We start from the raw sequence: 26,805 nt of genomic DNA, 5'->3' as shown, positions 1-26,805 counted from the left end.
ATGAAAGACAAACTTGATATGCTTGTAAATGTCTTGTCCTCTTTTTTTTTAGTCCTTATGTGTTTGCTTTGTCTTCTCCAAATAAATAGTTGGCACAGTCAGGTCCAAGTTGAAACAAAACTCTAATATGGGGACATGAAAGTCTTTGGTTTTAACAAGTTCTGCATTCTTCATGTTCATTCAGTTAGAGTGTTGAAGCAAATTGCAATGCCAAGGGGTAACAGTTTGCATCACAACAGATGCAATAAAGCATTAGAGCAAAGTGTTAAAAGTTTCCCTTCCACTTCAGAGTCTTATGTCAGAGTCATTATTGGCCCTGCCTGGTGTGAGATGTTAATAATTCAGCATTTACTTGAACCTCCAAGCAACCTGCTTCAGAAACCAATACAAAGCACAGTGTGCTAGTGTTGAACTAGTTAATACAGAATTAACAGGTGAAGTAACATATAGAATGCACATGTGAATTTGCTAAAGCATTTTTTTTTTTTTTTTACTGGGAGAAGCACAGGAGTTCCTGTCAAGTATTTGCAAGCCATTGGCACATGTGTCATATAGACACCAGTGGAGGCAGAGAGTGTCTCCAGCCCTATGTGGAAAGGAGGGGCTTACCCTGAGTATAAAACCCCCTCCAACCTTTTCCACCTCGCTCTCTCCATCTCTCTCTTTTCATGTTTGTTCCTCATGAGACTTGATCTCTGTTGTACATAGTTAATATGATTTATCATATGAATAAATACGTTTAAGACATTTATTTATGCATCTGCCTCTGAACTCTTCTATGCTCCTGGGTGTTTCTACCATCCCAATTCTACAGTTCCAAATACAGTGATTGCATCACACCTGGTTAATGATGACCCTCTTCTCTGCCACAGGCATATTTAAACCATTTTACTTCTATTCTTGTTGAATTGTGTCTAGCTTTGCTTAATCTTGATTTTTGCACTGGTCTCACTGCACAACTAGAAAACAGCCTTCACGATGTTAGTTTTCTTCTGTGTGTCAAAGCCACACAGGATCACTCAAGTCCTTTACCCTCTAGTTACTGGAAATCATACATAGGATCCCCTCAGATTACTTCCATGCCACACCAGTTCCATTCCCTTTGTTAGATGCTAACAAAGCGGTTTAAAGCCATCCTATATTCATAAAGCAATCCAAAAATTGTTTAGTGAGAGGGCAGTCCTACAATAGCATATAGAAATAAAAACATCACACATGATGCCCCATGAATCACTTTAAATCTGCAAGGAATACCATAAAGCAATCAGTGCTCTCCTCCAGGAGAACAAAAATGTTTTCTCCTCATCCACTGAACAATTTACACATTCTGGAGCCATGAAAATCTCTCAACTCCCACCACATAAAAAAAAAGGAAATAAATTCCTCTCCCCCTGGAGGTTTTATTTTATTTTATTATATTTTTTAAATTTGATTTATATGCCGCCCTTCTCCGGAGACTCAGGGCGGCTTACAATGCGTTAAGCAATAGTCTTCATACTTTTGTATATTCATACAATATTCATAAGCTGACTTATTGCCCCCATAAACTGGGTCCTCATTTCACCTACCTTAGAAAGGATGGAAGGCTGAGTCAACCTTGAGCCTGGTAAGATTCGAACCTGCAGTAATTGCAGGCAGCTGTGTTAATAACAGGGTGCTTTAGACCACTGTACTACCAAGGCCCTTGGTTTTAGTTCACCTTGTATGCATTTGTTTGGTTATTTGGAAAAAAAATAAGTTTTTCCTCTGCAAAATATGCCATTAAGCAATCAGTACTCTCTTCAAGCTGAGTAACAGGAGAACAAAAATGTTTTCCCATTGTTTTCTCAACCCTGAACCAATTACACATTCTGGAGCCATGAAAATTCATCACTCCCAAATTGTTAGCCACCTCACTCTTCTCCTTAGTTCACATTGTATGCATTTGTTTGGCTATTTGGGAAAAAATAAGTTTTTTCTCTGTAAAAATGCTTTTCAACTGCATTGTCATGTTTCCTCCTACATTTAAAAGACCTCTGCAAGCTATAATAATGAAATGATAATGTTAGCATACGCAATTGGGGTCCTTACCTCTAATTTTGGCTGATGCCCATACAGATGGTGAAGAGGGAGAGGCGTTATAACTAATGTTTCCAGACAGGCACCGGGAACTGGATCCTGAAGCTTGGAGCCAGGCTGAGGCAGGAAAATTAACTACTCAAAGGCTTTTCAAAAGAACTAGCAGCTTGACATCTGTTTCAAATCAATCATTGATTGGAATGGGGGAAGGAAAGAAATGCTGATGTTTACAGCTGATCCAGAATTGATGCTAGAGCCAAAGTGGAAGTACATACAGATTTCAAATGTTTTATGTTTCTTCTATGGATCAAGTTCCTAAGGGTTGTTGTTGTTTTAATGAAAATAATAGGTATCTCTAAGCATGGTATCCTCTCAGTGTGGAACCACAATTCCATGTCTAACTGAAAGTGATGAGATTTGTAGACCCAGTGCAATTAAACAACAAGGGCTGGGAAAGTATTCAATCCCATGCCTGTTTCCTTTCTCCCCTCTTCGGAGTGCAGATGCATAGAGCAGTGCTCACATGCTCATCACAGCTGTCAAAGTCTGTCTTGAAAAATATCAGGCATCTATGAGACCTGTGAGTCTGCATCTTGAGTTTGATGGTAGAACTATTGCCTAACTGATATAGAAGAAAGCAAATTGATGATATTCTTTGACACGACGAAGTTGCATATTGTCTTTTGACGCACCTTTGTTGCTCTGTGCTCCATTCCAGGGCTGCTGTGCCGGAAAGATGAATGTGGGCACAGCTCACAGCGAAGTGAACCCAAATACCCGAGTCATGAACAGCCGCGGCATCTGGCTCTCCTACATCTTGGGAATTGGCCTCCTGCATGTGATTTTGCTCAGCATTCCTTTCTTCAGTGTCCCTGTTGTCTGGACTCTAACCAACCTCATTCACAACATGGTATGAAGGTGCTCTTTGACTTCACAAACAGGTGCTTCTGCAACAGGCAGTGGAAGGAGCAAAAGTGATGGTCCCTCTCTAGGCTCTCTGAGCGAATGGGAAGGGGGGAACAGTTGCATCAATGGTCGCTGTAGTAAATCAGGTGCAATTGTTGCACGGCCCTGCAGCCAGTGGGTATCGTATTTTCCATCTGGAATCCATTTCCCAGACCTGAGTGCTTCCTTGAGGATCTCATCATCTTACATAGATTCCTGGCTCAACTTGGAAACTAGCCGTACATCTCAGCTAAAAAATTGTTGATTTGGGGCCCCATTTGATGTATCTGCTCCTATTTTCATTCAGTGTTCTTTATATGGCAATTTAGGATAATGTGATGACAAGGATCAATTATCTGATGAAAATGTCCATCACATCACCTAGGACAAGGGTAACAGTGGAATAAGATGAGGGAGGTATTTAAAGCAGAATATTCACATATAAAGATCTTAGTTTATTAAGTCAAAGCCCAGTAAAGTGTCAAAGTGGCATTCACACTGCTTCACACTGCTTCCTATCATGCTTAGCTTAAACTACCATTTCCCTTTCAGAGAAAAAAACCTGGTTTAGTTTTTATTAGTTTGCAAAATCAAGTTTGATATGTTGGCGAATAATCAAGATTAAGTCACATTTCCCAAGTTACCTACAGTAGGAGACAGTTATTTAAAGGAGAGTTGGAAAATTAGGAAGGTTGGAGATTTGCAGTCCTACTCTCTCTTGCCTTTGATTGCATTGGTTCAGAAGAATTATTGGTTTCCTATCCCTGTGTTGAGAAGTATAATCATAATGATAGATTCACTAAGTCCAGTGTAGAAAGGATGAATAGAGTTAGATTAATGCAATGCTCATTTGTTTTACAGTGAAATATGAAGCCATGAGTGTGTGTCTGATCTGACTGATATACACATGTTCACATTACTCTTCCTGGATTTATGAACATTTTAGGTTACAGGTAGTGCTTGCTTAACAACTACAGCTGGGATTGGCAATTCTATCACTAAGTGATGCAACTGTTAAGCAAGATATCACATTATTGTGACAGACTTATGACCTTACTTCTACCCCAGTTGTTAAGTGAATCATTCTGGATCATTGAACAAAACATTACGTGACCACAACTTGTCATTTTACTGCTCTTTTCTCTGTTGATTCCGCTTATCAGAAACCAGCTATGAAGTGTGCAAATCACATGACATTATGAGAGTTGTAAACTCTCGATGAATTGTGAAGTGACTGGAATGATCACATGACCATGGAGAAATTGTGATGGTCATTTGAGAACCAGTCATAAAATTGCTTTTTCAATGGTATTGTAACTTTGGTCTCTAAATGGGGCAATCATTAAGCAACGATTACCTGTATATATGAGGTAGAGGGAGAATCAACCCCCCAAAAAAACTCTGGTTATGAGAACAGGGAAAATTGCATAAGTAAACCAAAAATGGTATGCAAATGAACTGCATGGAGAACATAAGGCAAAATGTAATAGAAAGTAATACCTTAAAAGCTGTAACAATGGTGACCAGTTTCAGGAAAATGGGTTTTTTCCCATTTCAATGATATGATCAGCCAGTCATTTAAGCTGATTTGTATTTCAGAGTAATGTCCCCTCAGTTCATCTTTCCTGCAGTGCCAAGTAGCTACTTTAGCTGCAGACCGGGTGGCCAGCCTCGTGGAAATACATATTATGAGCCCGACCCAAACAGAGCTATCAGTTCTCCAGCTGGGGGCCTCAGCTACTTGCCTGGAGTTATTATTTCATTATAGCAATATAATGACTGAGAATGACCACAAGTCTACTAGGGTTCTTTCTCTCTGAATAGATTTCATGTTTGATTCCACAGTATGAAAGTCAACTCAAAAACTTTTTAATGACATAGGTTCATCCCTATGGAGATTCTCAGTCATCTAGGTCATGATTGTCTCAAAGGTGCTTTTTCAAGAGGCAGCTGGACTTTCTTGTTTTTTCTTTGAAGACGTTTCGCTTCTTGTCCAAAAAGCTTCTTCAGCTCTGACTGGATGGTGAGGGAATAGAAGGATTTATATTCCTTGCAGACAGTCGGTCATTTGCATCCTTTTAGAATATAAATCCTTCCATTCCCCACTTTATTGGGGGCAGGAATATTGAAAGAGTCTCTGGTTGTGGTTTGTATTACTTCACTTTTGTGGAATTGACTCTGTCACATAGTATTCTACCTGGCCATTCCTACTAGTCCAGTGATGGCTAACCTTTTTGCCATCGCGTGCCAGGAGGGGAGTGGGGGGGTGGGGGAGGCTCGCGCGCGCATATGCCCACATCCACATGCCCAGCCCTGCGCATGCACGCACAATCTTCCTTCCCCCCCCCCCCCGGGCTGTTGGCACGTGAGGCTCTCCAAAGGCTTGAAACGGCCCATTTCCCAACTCTCGGTGGGACAGGAAGTGCCATTTTTTGCTGTCCCCAGCCTCCAGAGCCTCTCTAAGAACCTCTCTAGGAGTCTTTCAGGCCTTTGGAGAGCCTCCGAGGGAGTGGGAAAGGCTGTTTTCGCCCTTCCCAGATAAATAGAAAGGGTCTGGAGCCAGGTAAGAAAGAAAAACGGGCCTTCCCCCCACCCCGCCGTCCGGAGGCAGGAAACAGCCTGTTTCCCTACTTCTGGTGGGCCCAGAAGGCCCGAAAATCAGTTGGCCAGCAGGCGCATGCCATGTCTGCCATGCCAGCAGAGCTGAGCTGGCATGCCCACTGATATGGCTACGCGTGCCATAGGTTCGCCATCATAGTACTAGTCTATCATTAGATGCTGAAATGGTTTTCAGAGCTATATAAGCGGTGGCCTTTGAGTGGAACGCCCAATTGCAGGCCAGAAAGATTGTGTAAAAACCCATTTTGTCATACAAGAATCTACTTGCCAACTGGGGCTTGCACGCCAGATGGTTGTTGTTAAAGGCGAAAAATTTAATTTAGGCTCTCCTGTTTCCCCACTGAGATGTAACATAATCTGCAGTAGTTTTATTTAGTGTTTTTACTCTTGAAATAGAGTAGGCTATAAGGGCTATAAGGCCATCTGTTATCTTGCAACCCAAAGATTATACCAAATTCTCCCACCGCAGCTTTATTGTCAGAAAATTTGCACCTGCTCAGGCATATGTGACTGCTTCACACAGAGAGAAAAATATATCACTACCTTTGCCCGGTGTTCACATTCCACACATCAACACTAGCCTAGAGGATATGAGATGTTGATCATTCCAGTGGCCACCATTCATTATATCATTTTCCAGCCTATTAAGTATCTCAGTCAGTTTATCCTCTCAAGCCTCTTGGAGACTAATTCTTGCTTCTCTCCTTGATCTGTGTCCATCCATTTGTATACCCCAGATCTGGCTGTCCATTTATGTTCTATCCTCTGTAGTTCAGCTCCCCAGCTGCCTCTGATGTATGATGCTGAAAAAGAATAGAATAGAGTAACAGAGTTTTAAGGGACCTTGGAGGTCTTCTAGTCCAACCCCCTGCTTAGGGAGGAAACCCTACACCACTTCAGACAAATGGTTATCAAATATATTCTTAAAAATTTCCAGTGTTGGAGCATTCACAACTTCTGGAGGCAAGTTGTTCCACTGATTAGTTGTTCTAACTCTCAGGAAATTCCTCCTTACTTCTAAGTTGCTTCTCTCCTTGATTAGTTTCCACCCATTGCTTCTTGTTCTACGCTCAATGCTTTGGAGAATAGTTTGACTTCCTTTTCTTTGTGGCAGCCCCTGAGATATTGGAACACTGCTCATGTCTCCCCTAGTCCTTCTTTTCATTAAATTAGACATACCCAGTTCCTGCAATTGTTCTTCATATGTTTTAGCCTCAAGTCCCTTAATCATCTTTGTTGCTCTTCTCTGCACTCTTTCTAGATCTCCACATCTTTTTTACACCGTGGCGACCAAATTGAATGCAGTATTCCAAGTGTGGCCTTATCAAGGCATTATAAAGTGATCTTTACGTGATCTTGATTCAACTCCTCTGTTTATACAGCCTAGGACTGTGTTGACTTTTTTGGCAGCTGCTGCACACTGCTGGCTCATATTTAAATGATTGTCCACTAGGACTCCAAGATCCCTCTCTCAGTTACTACTATTGAGCAAGGTACCACATATGTGGTACCTGTGCATTTTGTTTTTCTTGCCTAAATGTAGAATGTAGATGCTGCTGAAGAACTCTTTGGCACAGCTCTTCTCTTACGGCTGCAGACCAGTGAAATAAGTTAAAAAGAACTAGGGAGGATTATAGTATCAATCTTGCCAGTAGTCATTTCCATGGATGTGAAAAAATTTCAATCTGAGTGATTATTTGTTTGCTCTTGATACCTTCTTCCCCACTTAAGAAAACATGTCCACTCAAAGCTAATATTCTTGCTCTTTGGGGAGACGCCTCTCCTTAGGTTGGGAGTAAACATGTGGTTAATGTAACAGAACAGGAACAAGACATCTAGTTTCAGTCCTCCTTTACACCTTGGCCAAGTCTAATTAGATTATTTTAATTAGGTGTTGGTAAACAGAAAGCCCTTGTTGCATCATTGACTTACAACTGCAACAGATTTTCTATTGCGAAGCAAGGCAGTTGTTAAGCAGTTGATTTTACAAGCCTTTTTGCTATGGTTGTTAAGTGAATCAAATAGTCATTAAGTAAATCCAATTTGCCTAATTGACTTTTCTGGTCAAAAGCGGGGAAGGTCACAAATGGCAATAACATGACTCCAGGATGCTGCAACTCTTGTAAATATATGACAGTTACCAAGTGCCCAAATTTTGTTCATATGAGAGTGGAAAAGTTGCCGTGGTCATAAATGCAAGAAATTACTTACTTTTGAAGTGCAGTTGTAAATTCAAATAGTTGTTAAATGAATGGACTCTAGAATCACCCATAATGATAGTTTCACTCTAAGAAATAGCTGCAATTTTTAGCAGTGAAACAACCACTTAAAAAAATGCACTAATTCTTATTGAAATAATGATTTTGGACTTTACCCCAGCACTTTCCCTTATCATGTCACTTCCATTGCAAGGATATTGTACTGTACTGTAGTGTAGTGAACTGTAGGTCATTTTCACCTTTCTCATTGCTTAAACTGCTATCTGAAAGAAAGTGTGCAGCCAAGCAAAAGTCCTGCTAAACTACCAAACCTTTATGTTTTCTTACAGAGTATGTACATCTTCTTACACACTGTGAAAGGAACGCCGTTTGAGACTCCCGATCAGGGGAAGGCACGGCTGCTCACTCACTGGGAACAGATGGACTACGGAGTGCAGTTCACAGCTTCTCGCAAATTCTTGACTATCACACCAATTGTACTGTGAGTACCAAAGAGGCGGTGGTTGGAAATCTTCTTCTATTGTTATTTTTCAATTTCAGCATGCAGGGAATGCTCCAGTTTGCACTGAAACAGGGGGATTCAAGCGCTGTTTTATATGGAAGACCATTGAGAACAAGATGGGCTAAGTCATAGATACCTCATAGTTATGCCAGGTGGAGAACAGTCTGGAATTACATTTTTCAGTCTCCCTCTCTGTTGGCCTTGCTGATGAGACTTTTGCCAAGAGTTGTAGGTCAGCAGAGGGGGGAGGCGGGTATTACACATTCCTAACCACTGGCTCACAGCCTTAGTCTAAATCACATAACCTAAGAACATAAGAGTCCTGCTGGATTAGAGCAAGGCTTATCTATCCAGCATTGTTTCCTACATTGAGGCAATACACCTTGCTTCGGGGCAATATGTGTAGTGCATGTATGCTTAAATATGGTTTATTGAATGAACACCTAGTTTTCTGGTTTGCACAAGACACTAATGGGAAAAAAAAAACCACATGAAAGTGTAGTGAGATGTGGAAACCAATTATTGCTTTGTGTACTGCCCAGTCTGATGACAACTTGAAAACCAGTGGCAGGTCATGAGGACATTATCTCTTCCCTGAGTTCATCAACAGCTTTCATCAATTTCTCCTCCTCAGGGTTAACTCTTTTTAACCCCTATCTCAAGTAGGCATCTTCATCCCATCTTGCGGAAGCCAGTTTTGTACATGAGTTCTTTCCAAATGTTCAGAATCCCTATTTTCTTCTTGCCCCAATTCCTATCCTCAGATGACAATAGAAAATCGGTTTGCAAAACAGAAGGGATCAGTGAAGCCAGTACAAACCAAGTGCCAATTATTTTATTTTATTTTATTTTTTGCGCACTTTGCTTTACTGCCTTCCTTCAGTCCTCCTAGTGGAAAGGATTAGCCAAGGGCCACACAGAATCAATAATCATGTAGGATTGCTCTTTATTCTACCAACTCTTTAAAAAACGCAGGAGACAGGATAGATTTGTAATTGCGTATAACTCTGAGACGTAATCTTTACTTTTTATCAGAGCACTTTATAATATTGTGGCATTCCTGATATCTTGGTTGGGATTTACAAAAATCACTGGGTGGAATTGAAATACTGGTAATCTCCATTTAGTTACCACAATTGGGAATGGCAATTTGGTCACTAAAGTCTTACTTCAGCTTTCCTTTACAGACCTGCAGAGATCATCAGGATTGATGATCCTCCTGATCATCAATCCTGATCATCCTGATGATCATCCTGATCAAATGTCAGGATTGGTTCCAAAATTATTTTTTCACCACCATAACTACAAATGATCACTGTAGAACGCAGTCTTTAAACAAGAATTGCCTTTAATTAATAAATAGAGCAACATTTAGTAATTAATTAATTAATTTTTTTAATTTTTGATTTATATGCCGCCCTTCTCCGGAGACTCAGGGCGGCTTACAATGCATTAAGCAATAGCCTTCATCCTTTTGTATATTTATACAAAGTCAGCTTATTGCCCCCACAAACTGGGTCCTCATTTCACCTACCTTAGAAAGGATGGAAGGCTGAGTCAACCTTGAGCCTTGGCGAGATTCGAACCCTGCAGTAATTGTGAGCTGCAACTCATTGGATAAAAGCTCACCAAATCTTATACAATTTAATAAAACATGCTAGTTGGAAAAAATGGTCCCATAATCCTTTTTGTCGCCATCTATCAGATTGCAGGTACCATCCCTCCCCCCCCCCTTTGATGCCATCCAGCTGCATAGGACAAGAGACAAATATTTTAAAGTATTTTAAGCACTATTGCAAAACTGAAACTCCTTTCCTTTCCTTTCCTTTCCAGTTATTTTCTTACCAGTTTCTACACAAAATATGACCGGCTACATTTCATCATCAACACCATCTCTTTGATGAGCGTCTTGATCCCCAAGTTGCCTCAGCTGCATGGTGTCCGTATCTTTGGAATCAACAAGTACTGAGTTTGGGTGGGGGGGTCTTTTCTCTCCCTTCCCCCTTTTTCTGGTGAGCTGTGATATACCACAGTGAGAACCCCACTTTCTTTACTCTGGCTGCATCTTCAGGTTAGGATTGCAGCAGAGTTCTTTTTTCTCAATGGGTACATTGCACAGGATTGCAAAAACCAGCAAAATATAACCAGCTCTGGGCTTGCAAAGAGACAAGAGGAAGCTGAAACGTATGATAATTAATCTTGTTATTATTTCTTCTCAAGAATCTGAAAATAGATGCAGGCACACACTACTATATAAAAGGTACTCATCATTTGTTCTCTGGTAGGAAAGGATTTTGGTTCAGAAGGATAATAAAAGCATCATTCGAGGTGAGATTGACTTAAGATGATAGCAAACGCACTTTAACGTCAAACTGTCCCACTGGGGGAGTTTGACTTGCTCATTGAAAGGGCTATGTCAGAAATATTAAGCTGCAACCTATGAAAAGAATAGTCAGATTTCTCTCAATTGATTATAAATACCTTTAATGAAGTAGAGGCAGGATTAGGGTATTAGAAGAGAAGAAGGGAGCAGAGGAAATGCTTGCCACTGGTTTTGCAGTGGGTGCTGCAGTTTGAAACCCAGCTTCCCCACTGGCACTCCTGGCCAGAGAATTATTAGGTGAATGACCAGCCTCTTGGAGTACAAATGACTTACTGTGAAGTTACATGAGAGCAGAGGTAAAGAAGACAAGGAATGTGGCTAAACAAAAAAAAATCAGGGCCTCATTTCCAATATTTTTCTTTGTCAGAAATCCAACAGTAGTAGTTAGATTATTAAGATCTGTTGTTGATTACTACTTATTTATGACAGTGCTGAAACTCAGAAGCTAGTGTCTCTCATTACTCATTGTGATGTCTAGCAAAGGTGATGGTTTTGTTTTCTTTGTACCTACCATCTATATGGTGGAACAGATTTTGCATAAATATATCTTTATGTTAAAATAAAAATGATCTTATGTCTAGCAGCAATGGCGCATCTAGCATGATATAGTCTTTACTTTTAAGGACTGCTTGCTGTTAGCCTGTTTCTCATCAACAGTGCCAGTTACTGTAAGAAAGGAAAATGGGTTTTTATTTGGTTAACGTTATTAACCCATCATTTCTTCAAAAAGCTACAAAAGGAAAAGGTCCATTTAATAACACGTTTCCTCCAACTTCCTACTTTCCAGGTACATTTCATGTCAATTATGCTAGTTGGAGTGCTACATGAGTTGAATCTTCACATATTTAGAGGGCATAGTTTTGGGAAAAGACACTGCTACCTAGGTGTTTTCCTTCTGCAGGCATAAGGAGAAGAAAGAAAACAAACAACACTAGAAGCTTAATACATTAAGATATGAGACATCAACTTTATAAAAAAAAAAACCTCAGGCTGCACTTGGGCATTGAAAATATTTTGGGAAGGATGAATTTTGATTATCAATATCTTGGATATATGAAGTTGTTTCTTATTGTTAAGCATGCATCCTGTTAAGAGGAGTATAATTTAATGACCCCCTCCCCCCACTGCCCTGCAGATGTGTATATAGTTAGTTAGGAGAGGAGACTGCAGTGAAAATTAACATGGCTGGAATGATTTTTGGCATTATTTGTTCAAATTCCTAAAGATTGGAGCCCGACAACAGCTTCTATTGTTTTGCTAACTAGCATACAAATGGATGCTAGTGGAGCTAAATATAAAAATAAGCAGGAAATACGTTTTTCAACAGGGTAATTAAAATCTTTTAATACTTCTCAGGAAATAGCAGCATATCTGAAGCATTTCTTCTGCTTCCAGAGAATCTAAGTAAAATAGGTATTTCTTGTTAACAAATATTAATGTTAACATATTTTGTAATGAAACGTATTCCAGAACATAAAAGGATAGCTAAATGATAAAGAGGGAATTATATATACCATCATGTATGAAGCTTCAAAGATTATTCTACATGGAGCTAAAAGGGAGAAAACTATAAATTAAGAATGTGAAAAGACAGTGATCACTTTGGGGTTTTCATTTTCCTAGTTATAATGACAATATTTATATTAAAGTTGAAGCACTTAGTGCTTGCACCAATAAGCTAATCTAAAATTGAGCCATAACCCAATCTAACTGTATGTCCTTAAGCTTTCTCTCCAGATATTAGATCAATCATCAAATACTAAAAGGAACATAATTTCTTCTTGTTTGATTAAATGTAAAAAAAGTATATACACTACATGGAAAATTCCTAATTCTCAAACCTGATTACAATGATCTAGTCCTGGATAAAGCTGCTCAAAGCCAACCACAGGCTCTAGCAATTGCTTGTCTAGTTATTAGAGTAGGAATTGGCAACTTTCTCCAACCCTTGGGGCCATCATACAAGATGACATGACAGCTCAAATGCGCTTCCCAAGTCACATGAACTATAGCAGAATTTCAAGATTTTGTAAGGTTTTGAAGGTTTTGGGGAAGAGAGGAGGGACTCTCTTAGAATTTGACAGGTGCTTTATTACTGATTGTTAATAAAGTATAACAATATTACTACTGATACTGACAATTATAAAATGCAAGCACCTAATGTTATACATTATGGAATCAGCTTTAGAGTTAGACAGAACGTTTCAGTTGTGGCAAGTCCAGCTCAGGATTTATTATCTAAATGAGCCTTTTTTGAACCCTCATTTTGGCTAAGTGAGCTAAAGACTATCCAAATGCATTGATGAGGTTATTTCACTAGGGAAGGTTTACTGAAGCCCAGAGAGGAAGAATGGCTTTTCCTAGTGTAATTGTTCTCTGGGAGATGTGATATTCCCAATTCAGTACATCTAGCAAAATACAGGTAGTCCTCGACTTACAAAAGTTCATTTAGTGACCGTTTAAAGTAACAACGGCACTGAGAAAAAGTGACTTATGACTGTTTATTACAAGTACAACATTTGCAGCATCCCCATGATCATGTGATCAAAATTCAGATGCTTGGCAACTGGTTCATACATAGTTGCAGCATCCCAGGGTCATGTGATTACTTTCTGCAATCTTCTGACAAACGAAGTCAATGGGGAAGCCAGATTGTCTTAACAACCAGATTACTACTTCAGTGATTCACTTAACAACTGTGGCAAGAAATGTTGCAAAATGCTAACTCACTTAACAAATTCTTACTTAACAACATAAATTTTGGGCTCAATTGTGGTCGTAAATTGAGAACTACCTGTAGCAAATAACTCTGGAAGCTATTCACCTAAATCCTAGCATAGTTGGGATTCTTCACTGCTATTCATTTCAGTCTGTCCTATTTTTATGCCTGTATAAGACTTCCTTCACATCCTGGTGCCTCCAAATGGATTGAGCATCTCTAATTTCCATGATCTTCCTGCCAGCGTGTCCTTTGGATTGTAAATTAGAAAACATCTGGAGGAACTCGAATTGCGGAAAGCTTGACAAATGCATCTTCAAAGCAAAAGAGTTTTAAGTATCCGCAAAAAGAGAACATAAGAAGAATTTAGAAGCATTTGAAAAAAAGCAGAAAGATGAACTTGTATATATTTGTTCCACTTTTTTCCCCTTAAAAATTGTTTATTTAATGTTTTTCCGTGTGGTTGGGTTCTTTGCTTATGTTGGGGCTCTTCAAATGTACTTAGGTTTGCTTTCTTTTCTCTGTGCTAGTTTTCTTTCCCCTTCTCTCTCTGGAGGGAAAGTTACTGAGAATTCAAAACTCTACTGGAAAGCTGATTCTTTGCTCCTGCAAATAAGGGGTGGGTGGATGTTAATGCAGTTGAGTTGCAGTTGAGTATTGTATTTGCAGAGTAGTTAACTATATGCAAGTAAAAGCTAAGTTTCAGTAGCATCTTTAAAAAGAGTTTAGGCTTAGCATTTGCCTTAAGGAGAAATCAAATTAACTGGAAGAAAATGTGTTTCCACACACAGTTCTGAAAATAATAAATTGATGAATGCTACATTTGGTTAATAGATTGAATTACCTTAAGGGCTTTTATATTGTACTTTTATCTGCACTATTTAGATATTTAGGCCATTTTTTCCTGATATAGTGTCCTCTAGGTGATTGTTCCTTTTTATAATCTTTATTTCAAGAGCTCATCTAAAACACAATGTTGTAGCCAGTATCTCTCTTTCTGCAAAATGCTCCCAGCATTCCTATTTGTCTTAAAATGTGGAATTGCCAGTTTGCTCTTGTGGCAAACTTTTTAAAAGCAAAGTGTTAGTTCAGTGATTATGTCGCTACATGTTTTTTAAGCTGACCAGATGAAGTTCATGAGGTGTTGCTAAAAGTTGCTAAGGGATGCACAAGATAATGCTTGCAAAATTGCTTCATAATGTGCTAGAAAATACAGGAAAATATAGCATCCTCCATGTCACTTTGTGGAAGAGATGCTCATATATAATTTTGTACAAAAATGACAAATGGTCAAGTTGGCATCCAACCCATCCTTCTGTATATTTCCAGGTAAAAGTAGCTGCTTTGATCTCAGTGTGTCTTTCAGTTCATAAAATTCCTTGCACTTTTTACAACTCTATAGAACAGAAAGAATTTATTCACCAGTGTTGGATGTTCACTAGAAAAAAGGCAGCTTTTTCTATACCAGGTTTTTGGCCCTTCAGAAATACAATTATAATTCTATATTTATTACAGTAGATCTTTAAGCAATTTTCCCCAGCTATTGAGGGTACTGATGGGACTGATAAGGAGTCAACATCACCTACAAGATACTTTCCATAGTGGCTGAATTCTCAGAATACACTAACATATTCTCTTATCCATGTTAGCAGAAAGAGAGGCCGATCACACACAGAGCCATGCAGTTTCTATCTTTTGTGCTATTGTAGTTACCGCCAAAGAGTTAATAATTGCTCAGTGTAACTTAGTGTAGTCATTAGGTGGTCACAGTTCTTATCTTTTTACTTTTAATGAGTTTTAAATTTTATTCTATTTTATCTCTTTCCCTTGAAGACTGAATGACTGATTCAGGAATGTTGGTCTTGTGAACCTAATAAAATAAAATGATACAGTAGGACCAGATCCTCAGTCCTGTACCACACTGTTAACATTAAAAGCTTCAGGTTATGCTAATACTTCAGAGTTTTGCTATTATTAGGCATGTGATATATTGTGAATGCTGTTTTACACTAGAATAATGTAGGATTCCTCTTGCTATTTAGTAATAAGTTTCCCCAGTGCAGAAAGGGCAACTAACCCCGTCTGACTCGCCACTGGACAAGTTGAAGCAGCTAATTCGTTGTGGGACAATTTAATGCGGGATACTCAAGAGAGGGACAAGAAGAATTGCAAATCACCCCAACCTCAAGGACTTCTAGCTTGAGAAGGTTCAAAGCTGAATCAAGAAAAGGGCTGCTGCAATTCACTTGTCCCTCTCTTGAGTTATCCTGCGTTGAATTGTCCAGTAGTGAATTGGCCCTGTGATGAGTTGGCCAGGGTGAGTTGTCATGTGGTGAGTTGGCCGGAAAGAGGCAGCCACAGTGAGTCATCCTAGACCCTCCCCAGTGTGAGTACGTAATAGTCTCCTTGGTCATTAAAGAAAGTAAATAGGCATAACTCTGAACCAGCAAATTGGGGTGCAGAACAAAATGGGCATTGGTCTTACCTTAAATGCCAGATTTCTTGATTAGGGGTGACATTGTCCAGATGAGGGTTGTATCACTTGGATCTGACGCTGGCTGAGTCATAATTTTTGACCACTCCCCTTGCTCCTCCCCTTTCAGGCTCAGTTTCGACGAAGGAAGGCCACAAGAAGGATCTCCAACAGGAACCATCATTGTCAGGAATAAAAACCAGTCCAACGGGACAACTGGAAAAAAACTCCTTAAACAAGAACAATAAACTGTACAGGCACTGAGACAGAGGGAGGGGCTGGACAATGTCACCCCTAATCAAGAAATCTGGCATTTAAGGTAAGACCAATGCCCAATTTCCTTGATGAGGGTGTGACATTGTCCAGATGAGGGACATACCAAAGTTTTGGCAGTCTTAAGGGCGGGATGTCGAAGAGCCTGGAGAGACCCCTGCATGATGCACCTGCTGCAAAACCCTCCTGCCAAATGACGTTTCAGCAGAAGCAAAAACATCTATCTTGTAGTGACGTATGAATGGCGAGGGAGTAGACCAGGTGACCGCCCTACAGACCTCCTCAAGGGAGGCCTGGGTCGCCCAAGCTGCTGAAGTAGCAGCACTCCGAGTGGAGTGGGCAGTAATGCGACTGGGAACAGGGATCACCTGATATGCCGAGGCAATGCAAGCCCTGATCCAGCGACCAATCGTAGCAGAAGAGACCTTGTGCCCTTGGTAAAAGGAAACAAGGCCTCGGATTTTCTGAAAGGGGCAGTCCTTTTGATATAAATCTTTAGAGCCCTCCGCACATCTAAGGTATGCCACCTTCACTCCAAGGTATGAGAGGGCCGTGGACAGAAATTGAAGAGAATAACCTCCTGGGCCCTGTGAAAAAGGGAATTAACCTTAGGAATAAATGAGGGGTCCAATCTCAAAATAACTGTTTCCGGCTGGAAGACACAGAGATCCTCCCTAACCAAGAGGGCTGCCAGCTCCAAAATGCGACGGGCTGATGTTATGGCTATGAGGAAGGCTACTTTAAGGGTGAGGAAACGAAGGTGGATTGTGTGGAGGGACTCAAAGGGAGTCTCAGTTAATGCATTAAGGACCTTGGGCAAATCCCAAGTAAGATATCTATGAATTGAGGAGGGCCATAAGAGCCTGGCTCCTCACAGGAACTTTTTTATCACAGGGTGCTGAGTGAGTAGTTGTCCAGATGGACTGGACAAGGCCGTAGACAGAGCCGCCACATGTCTCCGAAGGGTGCTATGAGCCAGGCCACAGTCAAACCCATCTCGGAGGAACTCCAGGATCTGGGAAGGCGAGGGTGAAACAGGATCTATCTGTCGGGATTGACACCTATAAAAGGCGAGCCAGGTGATATTGTAGAGTCTGACTGTGGATCTACGTCTGCAGGCTTGAACAATGTGAATCACTCTATCCAAATAATTGTCCCGCTTTAGACAGGCCCCTTCAAGTGTCATGCAGTCAGTTGGAGCCACTGAGGGTCCGGATGAAGAAGGGTTCCCTGACGCAGCACAATCTTGTCTGGTGAAATCCTCCAAGGGTGAGATGTGGAGAGACCGACTAGGTCTGCGAACCACGGACGGCGTGGCCAGTGTGGAGCCACAAGGATAATTTCTGCCCTGTCGGTGATGACCTTCCGAATCAGAGGCAGCGGCAGGAAGGCGTAGTGAAGCCCTGGCAGCCAGGTGAGATGAACAGCGTTGACCCTTTCCGCTCCCGGCGTCGGGAACCTCGAGAAGAAGCGAGGAAGCTGGGTGTTCAGGTTCGTGGCAAAGAGATCTATGGCTGGAATGCCGAACCTGTTGCACATCTGTTGGAATATGTCGAGATGGATCTGCCATTCGCTGTTGTCCACCTTAGTCCTGCTTAGGAAATCTGCTTGTGTGTTTTCCGTCCCCACTATGTGGTCCGTTCTGATGGAGAGGAGATGTTGCTCTGCCCACTTGCCTAGGCGAAATGATTCCTCCATGAGACGCTTCGAGTGGGTACTCCCCTGACGGTTGACATGTGCCTTCGCTGCCATATTGTCTGTCAACACCAGAACATGGCGGTTTAGCACAAACCATTGAAATTGCGTGAAAGTGAGATGAATGGCCTTCAGCTCCAGCCAGTTGATAGGGTTGGTGAGATCGGAGGCAGACCAACAGTCCTGAGCTAAGTGCGATGCGAGATGAGCCCCCCATCCATGGAGGCTGGCATCTGTAGTGAGTACAAGTCGGTCGTGATTCATGAAGAGGCACCCCTTGTCTATAGAAGGCAATGTCCACCAATATAGTGATCGCCTGACTGAGAGTGGAACTTTGATTGACGACATGGTGTGACCCTGGCGTTTCCGTTGAAAGGGAAGCAGGAACCACTGCAAGTGGCGGGCGTGAAGGTGCTCCCATGGAACGATCTGAACACAGGAAACCATCTTGCCCAGGAGCTTGGATAAAGTGGCCAATGGAACTGATGGGCTTTTGCGAATATGAGTCACTAGGTCCCTGATGTCGGACCGCCGTTCCATGGTCAGGTAGACGGTCCCTTGACCTGCATCTATGATGGCGCCAAGATGGGTGATCCTGGTGACTGGCACTAACTGACTCTTTTTGTAGTTGACCAGGAACCCATGATCGTTCAAGGTTCAGATCGTGAGGTTCAAGTCGTGTAAGGCTTGTTCCTGAGAGTGAGCCTGAATTAGAATATCGTCCAGGTAAGCCTGGAGCCTTACCGGTTTTTGTCTCAGGTGAGGTGCCGCGACCGCCAGGACCTTTGTGAATACTCTTGGTGCAGATGCCAGCCTGAAGGAAAGAGCCCGGTATTGGAAATGCTTTCCTGCATAGCTGAATCGGAGATACTGTCGATGCTTTGGCAGGATGGGAATGTGAAGGTAAGCCTCCATGAGGTCTATGGAAACTAGAAAATCATTGGGACGAATCCCTTGAAGAATAGAGGTTAGTGAACATATTTTGAATCTGCGATACACTATGTGTGAGTTGAGATTTTTTAAATCCAGAATGGCTCTCCACCTCCCCAACCACTTCGGAACTACGAACAGGATGGAGTAATACCCCTGTTTCCATTGATCGTGGGGGACCTCCTTTATGGCGTGTATCTGCAGGAGGTGCTGAACAGCCTGGTTCATTAATTGACGTCTGGATTTGCTTTTGGAAGGTGGACATTGAAGAAAGCGGGTTGGAGGTTTGGAGAGGAATTCCAGGGGGAGACCAAATTTCACTACTGAAAGCACCCAGAGGTCTGATGTTGACCTTTCCCACCTGTCCGCAAAGAGGGACAGGCGACCCCCTATTGGAAGATTTGGCGGTGAGTCACGACCGTGGGACTGACGGTAGCCAGAGCCCCGAAAAGACCGCTTGGGCTGGAATTGCCTGTTCCTGTCCCGAAAATATTGACTGTCCGAAGACCTATAGGATCCCTGAAGATATTCCTGCCTGGAGAGACTTTCTTGGGAGTAGAAACGAAAGGAAGGTCTCCTGTAATATGGAGAGGACCTTCTTTCAGCCCGTTTGAATGATGAAGGCAAAATCTTTCGCTTTTTCTCGGGTCTCTACAAGAAGAGGATTAAGTGATTCACCAAATAATTTTTCTGCAGAATATGGAGCTGCAGCTAAGCGCCATTTGGCCTTAAGGTCAGCAGACCACTGGCGAAGCCAGAGCATCCTGCGGGCTGAAACTCTAGAGGCAAATTTGGCCAAATTCAAGGTTGCATCAGCTGAAAATTGAGTGGCAGCAATGATTTTATTGATATCCTGATGGAGGTGAACCTCACTGGGGGGTACCCTTGCCTGTAGCTATTGAAGCCAAAGGATGGTAGTTCTGTTAAAAAATTAGGCTGATGAAGCTGATTGAATTGCCCATGCTGAAGCCTGATGGTTCTTTTTAAAAAGAAATTCCAATTTTTTGTCTTCTGGCCTTAGACCTTCAGAGGTATCCCCTGCTACATATGAAAAAGAAGAGGAAAGGGCTGCTACAGGGCTGTCCACTGAGGGAACTTGTAAGAGTTGAGCAAACTTTGGAGCAACCGCATAATATTTCTTATCTGAACCATGTGCAAATGCCATGGTTGCAGGTCCAGCCCACTGTTTTTTTACTATGTCTATGAATAGTTGTGGAGTTGGCACATAACACAGATCGGGGGGGGCTCAGAAAAAAGCCCCCATAATCCACCCTGCTGGGCCTCCTGAATTTCTCTAAAATATTCATCTTCCTTTAAGGCGGCTGTTAAGCGAGTCTTATGCAATAAAACTTGAATTTATTAGGGGGAAATAAACCTGTAAAGGCAGGTTGATCTTGAATTATCCCCTCATCATCTGATAGGTCAGAATGTCACTCTTCCTCAAACACAAGGGCTTTACTAGCTCTGGAGGCTGCAGGAGAATGAAAACCAGTATGGTTGACTGCAGGGGAAATTCTAATATGGGCAGAACGCTCTGAAATAACAGAACCAGAGTGGTGATCATGAATGTTAGCTACCATTCGAGAAGCAACAGCCTGATCAATCAGAATCCTCAATCCTTCTGGTATATTTTTAAGAGGATCTTCAGGAGTTAGCACAGGCATAGGGGAATCTCTTGTAGAAGCAACTGCTGCCACATGCCCACCAAATTCAGGAATTGTAGGAGTTAATAATTGGCTTGCAAAAGGGTCTTGTAAGGTGCTTTGTTCTTGCTGAAGAACATTACCCTCTCCCTTCGATGACCAAGCCTGGCTAACAGTTGAAATGGGAGGAGGGGGGGTAGATGGGGGAGGAGAAACCTCCTTACCAGGCACAGTTGCAGGAACCTCGCTAATTTGCTTCTCTGAGGATTTATGCCTCTTTGCTAAATCCTTTTCCCCTGCTTTGGAAGGGTGCTTGCGTTTGGAAGTTGATTTCTTCCCAGTGGACATAGTATTTCCCTCCCCTTGGGAAGAACGATCCGCCATCTTTAGTATACTCACTGCGACCAAGATGTCGACTGGAGAAAGATTTAGTTTCACTTTCGGCGCATTGGTTGAAAACAAGATGGCGACGACTCTGGCATTAAACGCGATGGTTGCCAGGTCACACTGAGCAGGATCAACTCTGCTCCAGAGGTAACTGTCTAGGAAAGCCTAGAAACAGACCTCTTCAGTGCCTCTACAGCCACAATAAAATTGCTGGCTGGAAATGCCACAGGGAGAGGCAAGGCTAAAAACTCTCCTGCCACTCTCCTCAAACTCCATTGGTGGTAAAAGGGAAAGAAATTGTGATTTCAAACCTCTACAGACTCGTTGATGGCAAAGCGGCAAAAAAACACTTCAAAGGAGCCACGGCGCTTCAAATAACCGCCCTACAGCTGATCGGCGGTTTCGGGATAGCTGCGGCATGGGCGGCGGCCGGATTTAGCGGTCCTGATTCAGAAACCAGGAAATAGCTCTTCTTGTTGGTGGTATTGTGGTCTAAGCCCCCTTAGACAATCGTTGGTGGGACAGAGCAGAAAAAACCCCACCAAAACAAGGAGGGAATAAGGAAAAAAGTTCCCTTTTAAAATGGGGCTTCCAAAATTATTATTATTATTATTATTATTATTATTATTATTATTATTATTATTATTATTTATTGTATTTCTATACCGCCCTTCTCCCGAAGGACTCAGGGCGGTGAACAGAATAAGATTTCATATACATATAATATTTTTATATATATATAAACAGTAAATAATAAATTGAGTCAACTTAGTGTATCTGCTAAGATCTTGGCATAGAATTTAGATGTTTATGACCACCGCAGGAGTGAAGCAAAGCCTGGAAACCCAGGTTGCTCCAGCAAAGCAAGACCGGCAGGCTACAAGAGGGGAGGAAAAAAAATAATAAGTGGTCAAAAAGACTTACAAATACTGTGATATTGAACAGACCTGAGCTGTAGAGCCAGATCTGTAGGAGATGTTTCTCTCAGGCCGACTGAGTCTAAACTGAGCCTGAAAGGAGAGGAGCAAGGAGAGTGGTCAAAAATTATGACTCAGCCAGCGTCAGATCCGACTGATACAACCCTCATCTGGACAATGTCACACCCTCATCAAGGAAATTTGTGTTGGCTCTCTCAGAGGGATTAAGGATCAATTTTTCATCAATTTTACTCACATGTCTGTATGAAGAATTATTCTGTATAATTTGTACTTAACACCCTCAGACAGAGAGTTATAGAATAATTCAACCAGACCCTAAGGAACACATTAAAGAAATATACAGCAGAAGATCCTAAATATTAGGACATATAATTGCCTTATCTATTATTTGCATATAGGGAAATTCCTCAGGCTTCCCCTGGTTTCAGTCCCTTTGAGCTTTTTATGTGTTGGATGACCCAGTGGAATCTTAGATACATAAGAGAAAGCTGGACAAAAAGAGTGGAAGGTTCTAAGAATATTGTGTCATATAGTTTGACCCACAATAAGGAGAAGTTGGCAAAGGCTCTGGATGAGACTACAGAGTTCCCATCCCTGATTAAAGAAATTTCAACCAGTGCATTCAGGCTCATTGGCTGCTGACTGAGCGCCAAATATTTCCCAGTGACCATTGCCATACTATGTGTATACTACTACTGCTTCCCTGCTTTAGATTGCCCACCTAAAGCTATTGTTTGTTGGGGTGGGCCAAAAATATTTTGCCACCTAAGATAAATGACAAGACTGCCTCCATCCAAATTCCATGTAGCAACAGGATTGGCATTTGAATCCTATGTGACAATGAGAATGAGGTCATCCTGATGTCCTGGCAAATTACGGTACTTCATGATGGGCTTCAGGACAGTTCAGGACACACATAGCTAAGTTTTCCAACTGCATAAGGAAAATAGAAGGGATGGAGCTTAGAAGAATTTCCACTGATACCAAACAAAACTTGACTGATTGACTTGGGCAGTCCTGCTATGCATTATTGCATACAAAAAAGTTCAAAGAACCATGTAGCACTTCTGGAGATCTAGAAATAGGAGGGTGGGGGGGACTCAGCTGGATGCTTTCTCCAATTTACTTAATACACTTGCAATAGTACAGTACTTTGTTCTCTAGGGGCTAACAGTCTGATATCTACTCGATGTGATGGAATATAGGCTTCCTTTTAGATTTAGACTATACTTCACAAGAATATAATATAAAACAATAGAAAAAAATATTTTTAAAGTATGATAAGCATTTTAGGAAGGCAAAGGTAGCTGAGGCTATCACAAACTGAAATTTATGAGATGTGTATGGATTGTTCTTTAATTATAGTGAAATAATGTTTTGCATTGATTTGCCATTATCTCTGAAATTCAATTTTTAGAATGAGCGTGTGAATGTTATTTTAAATTAGTTTTATTCAGTTTCACACTGAACATCTTTGCAATGAATGTAGATTTATACATACAGCTATATTGTTTCCCTTCCTTCCCTTCATCTATCCTGTCCTATCCTATTCCAGCTTACCCTACCCTACCCTACCCTACCCTACCCTACCCTACCCTATCCTATCCTATCCTATCCGGATTTGACCTTAATTTGTTGTGTAGTGAAGAAATCTTTCATCTGGAAAACTTTCTAAAACAAAGTGTGAATATTATTTTTATGAGTCCTTTCTACAGTATTCTAAGACCAACTAATAAAACAAAAATCAGTATTCATGTAATATCCTGTCTGTGTTACTGTAATTTATGGTTATATATGAATGTAGCAATAATATTGTTTCAGCCAATATGTCTTTGCAAATTTCCAAGAATATGGGAAACTTCAGAAATTCAAATCCAAACAGAATAATAATAATCTGAAAATGGAAACTTAAAATGGCAAATATGTTGGCCAAATTCACGTTAATGAATTTGTCAGATCAGAATTTAGCGCTTCCTAGCCAACCTTGGCTGATTTTAAAAAATTAAGCGAGGTCAGATTTGGTTAGTAAATATCTGTATGGGAGACATTCATTAAATATCAGGTTTGTAAAATAGATTGGATTTTTTTTTAAAGTCCTAATTTAGAAACTTTATTGTCACTTTGACTAATTGGCATACGTTAAAATGAAATTTCGTTGCATACAGCTCTCAAAGGGTCATAACCTCCAATATACACTACATAAACATGACAAAATAAATAAATGCAAAATTATGCACATACCCACATATATTATATGACAAAGAGAAACAATACAGTCTAGTTCAGATGTATACCTAGAAGAGAGAAAAACTTGGTTCTATAAAGCAGTGATACTACGCTTGATCTCAGCCAAACGACTAAGAATACCTTTCAATATAGCAAAATATCGTAACTACGGGCCTGACACAGGGCCAAAGAATAACTCTGACCAGAGCAGGATTTAGGCAAGAATTTAAACAAGCTTCAGTTCTGTGGCAATTTCATCAGGTACCTTACCTAGAGAGGATGTATTATAAACAGCATGTGACAAACAGAATATCACTCATCTCCTGTGTAATTGTCAACCATATACCTTAGCCAGAGCCTGGCTTTTTGAAGTCACTAAATTGATAGGATATCTCATTGGGACCCCATTAATAAGCTATCTTACTTCCTGCAAGGTACAAACACATGGACAGAAAGAGAGACTAACAAGTTTATGTCTAAAACCATTCCTCTTAGAGTTTCCTGTCTAGATCAGATTGGACTCAGTTGCCAAAGAATGATCTTAACTGAGTATTTCATTAATATTTTTAATATTGCAATATGCTGCATTATTTTATGTCATACGATCTTTAGATAATCTTTCAACACTAAACTAAACCATAAAATAATGAAGAAAATTCCACGGATACTTCAATGTATTTATAAGGAGTCAAACTTTATTTTAAAAGCCACTACTTATCTTCTATGGAAATTACAGCTTTTTGTGGATTTTCAAGCAGCCAAGAGAGAAATCACAAGAAGTTAGTATTGTAAATCCAGTAACAGCTATATATCAACAATACTTCTGATTTAATATTTTTCTAAAATGCAGCTCAAATACAACTTAATTAAAATGGTACTATGAGAAGTTTGTACCTTATTAGAATTATATAAGCTGCAGAAGAATAATGGGCCATGAGTCCAATAGGACTCCAGTATTGTGTACCAGCTCAGTCTGGGAAAGTGTCATCATGTCCAGAGTCAAAGATGAAAAATCATATGGGCTTGGACGACCAAAATCCCATAGCCACTCCACCTTGCCATCTAGACCCTTACAGCGAGCGTCCAGGTACACGGCTATCACTGCCACCATATCACTTGTCTGGCTTGGGGTATAATGGCATACTTTCGCCAGTGATCTGAAATTCTAAACTGATCAGTTGCAGAGGGCTAGTCTTACAACTTCAGCCCCACAATAAATGTGGACTAGGGATGTAGATCATTGTTTCTCAATCCAAGCCATTGTAAGATGCGTACACATCAACTCTTAGAATTTCCCAGCCAGCATAAAAGATGATATTTCCTCCACTCTACAGTTTGGATAACTAATTGCTATAGACAGGTTCTCACTTACAAGCTGTGTTGATAATTACCGGTATGTACATGAAATAAATTAATATTTTTGAGGCTGAAATAGCAAAAAGTGTTTGAAGGCCTGATCTTCTTTTGAAGATGTAGAGAGAAACTATAAATCAGTTTTCTGCAACCTTCTATACTCTCTGTGTGTTAGATTATGGGAATTAGGCTGGATTTCTACACTGCTTTAAACCAGAGTTTGTTTCAAACAAACATTGACCTTGTTCAAAGTAACTTATGACCTAGTTCTCATAGAACACTAATCCATAAACCATGGTTCAAATATTGCATTCAGTTAAAACCAGACTAAAACCAAGTTTGTTAACACATTGAAGTTTGAAACTAGGAATGTTGGGTATAGTGGTTTTTCTGCGCTCTGTTTATTCTGCCCTGTCCCGGTGATATGACCATTTCATTCTCAGCCCATGAGTGAATCAGATTTTTTTATTTTTTTATTTGATTTATATGCCGCCCTTCTCCGGAGACTCAGGGCGGCTTACACTGTGCTAAGCAACAGCCTTCATCCTTTTGTATATTTATACAAAGTCAGCTTATTGCCCCCACAACTGGGTCCTCAATTTACCAACCTTAGAAAGGATGGAAGGCTGAGTCAACCTTGAGCCTGGTGTAATTGCAGGCAGCTGTCTTAATAACAGGGTGCTTTAGACCACTGTACTACCAAGGCTCTTTAGGAACTTTCCCCTAGGAACTTTCCCACTTACATTTTTGTCCAGATATAGCCAACAGTCTAGTCCCATCAGATGTAGATTCATCTTGGTCAGGCTACACTGAGGATTTCTCTTTTTATTTCCTGTCAATTTATCTAGGAAGACTGGGGGAAATGGAAGACTCTAGTTTAACAAACCTGGCTACACAATTTCATCACCAAAAAGCTAGAATGGAATCTAGAGAGATCCCAGAAAGCTTGAAGACCTGGCTTTTTCCCCAAGCACCGGGATCAGGCTGTTAATGGAGCCCAATATGAATGAGATTTGGATTGTGAAATGGATTGTGGAGATTTAAACTAGTCTCTGGAAGTTTCTTGCATTGTGGCCCAAACCTGGCTCACTGAGAGCAGCTAAATCTCTTTGAAGATACAACATAATTTTATTTGGCATACACCGGACTCCTAGGAAAACATTGGCAGGTTGCTGATCTTGGGTCTCTGAATCATTTTTTGTGTATGCCCTCAGCACATCCATTCAGAATAATTTTCTCCCAGATCACTTTTATTAAAAATGTGTTTCCCCAAAATACATCCTCTTTCATTATTACCAAAACATAACATCATCATATTATGAATTTCTTGCATGAATTGCATGCAAGGCCACAACTGTCCAGATGATATTTATTATTTTGACATACATTTTAGCTTTATCATTCATAATTAAATCTATAAATTCACTCCCAAGCCATTAATT

General features: G+C 40.7%; 1 protein-coding gene across 6 annotated transcripts in view; it reads left to right on the top strand.

Moving 5' to 3' along the window:
* The window catches only part of ORMDL3 (ORMDL sphingolipid biosynthesis regulator 3), a 43,719-nt gene extending 19,862 nt beyond the window's left edge, over window positions 1-23,857 (top strand). For 3 of the 6 annotated variants that reach the window (XM_087892185.1, XM_034415808.3, XM_087892186.1), the window contains exons 4-7: window positions 2,777-2,968; window positions 8,171-8,322; window positions 10,177-10,282; window positions 16,049-23,857. In XM_087892185.1, coding sequence (XP_087748311.1) covers window positions 2,795-2,968; window positions 8,171-8,322; window positions 10,177-10,282; window positions 16,049-16,114 — 498 coding nt within the window. In that variant the 5' untranslated portion in view covers window positions 2,777-2,794 and the 3' untranslated portion in view covers window positions 16,115-23,857. Of the gene's footprint in view, window positions 1-2,776; window positions 2,969-8,170; window positions 8,323-10,176; window positions 11,310-12,463 lie in introns of those variants that run through there. The other 3 variants (XM_087892188.1, XM_087892189.1, XM_087892187.1) reach the window with 3 other exon arrangements.
* The last annotated feature ends 2,948 nt before the right edge of the window (window positions 23,858-26,805 follow it).

This window comes from Pantherophis guttatus, chromosome 4 (assembly GCF_059756535.1).
Source record: "Pantherophis guttatus breed Tessera chromosome 4, ASM5975653v1, whole genome shotgun sequence".
Classification (NCBI taxonomy): domain Eukaryota; kingdom Metazoa; phylum Chordata; class Lepidosauria; order Squamata; family Colubridae; genus Pantherophis; species Pantherophis guttatus.
This window is presented reverse-complemented; position numbering and strand designations above follow the sequence as displayed.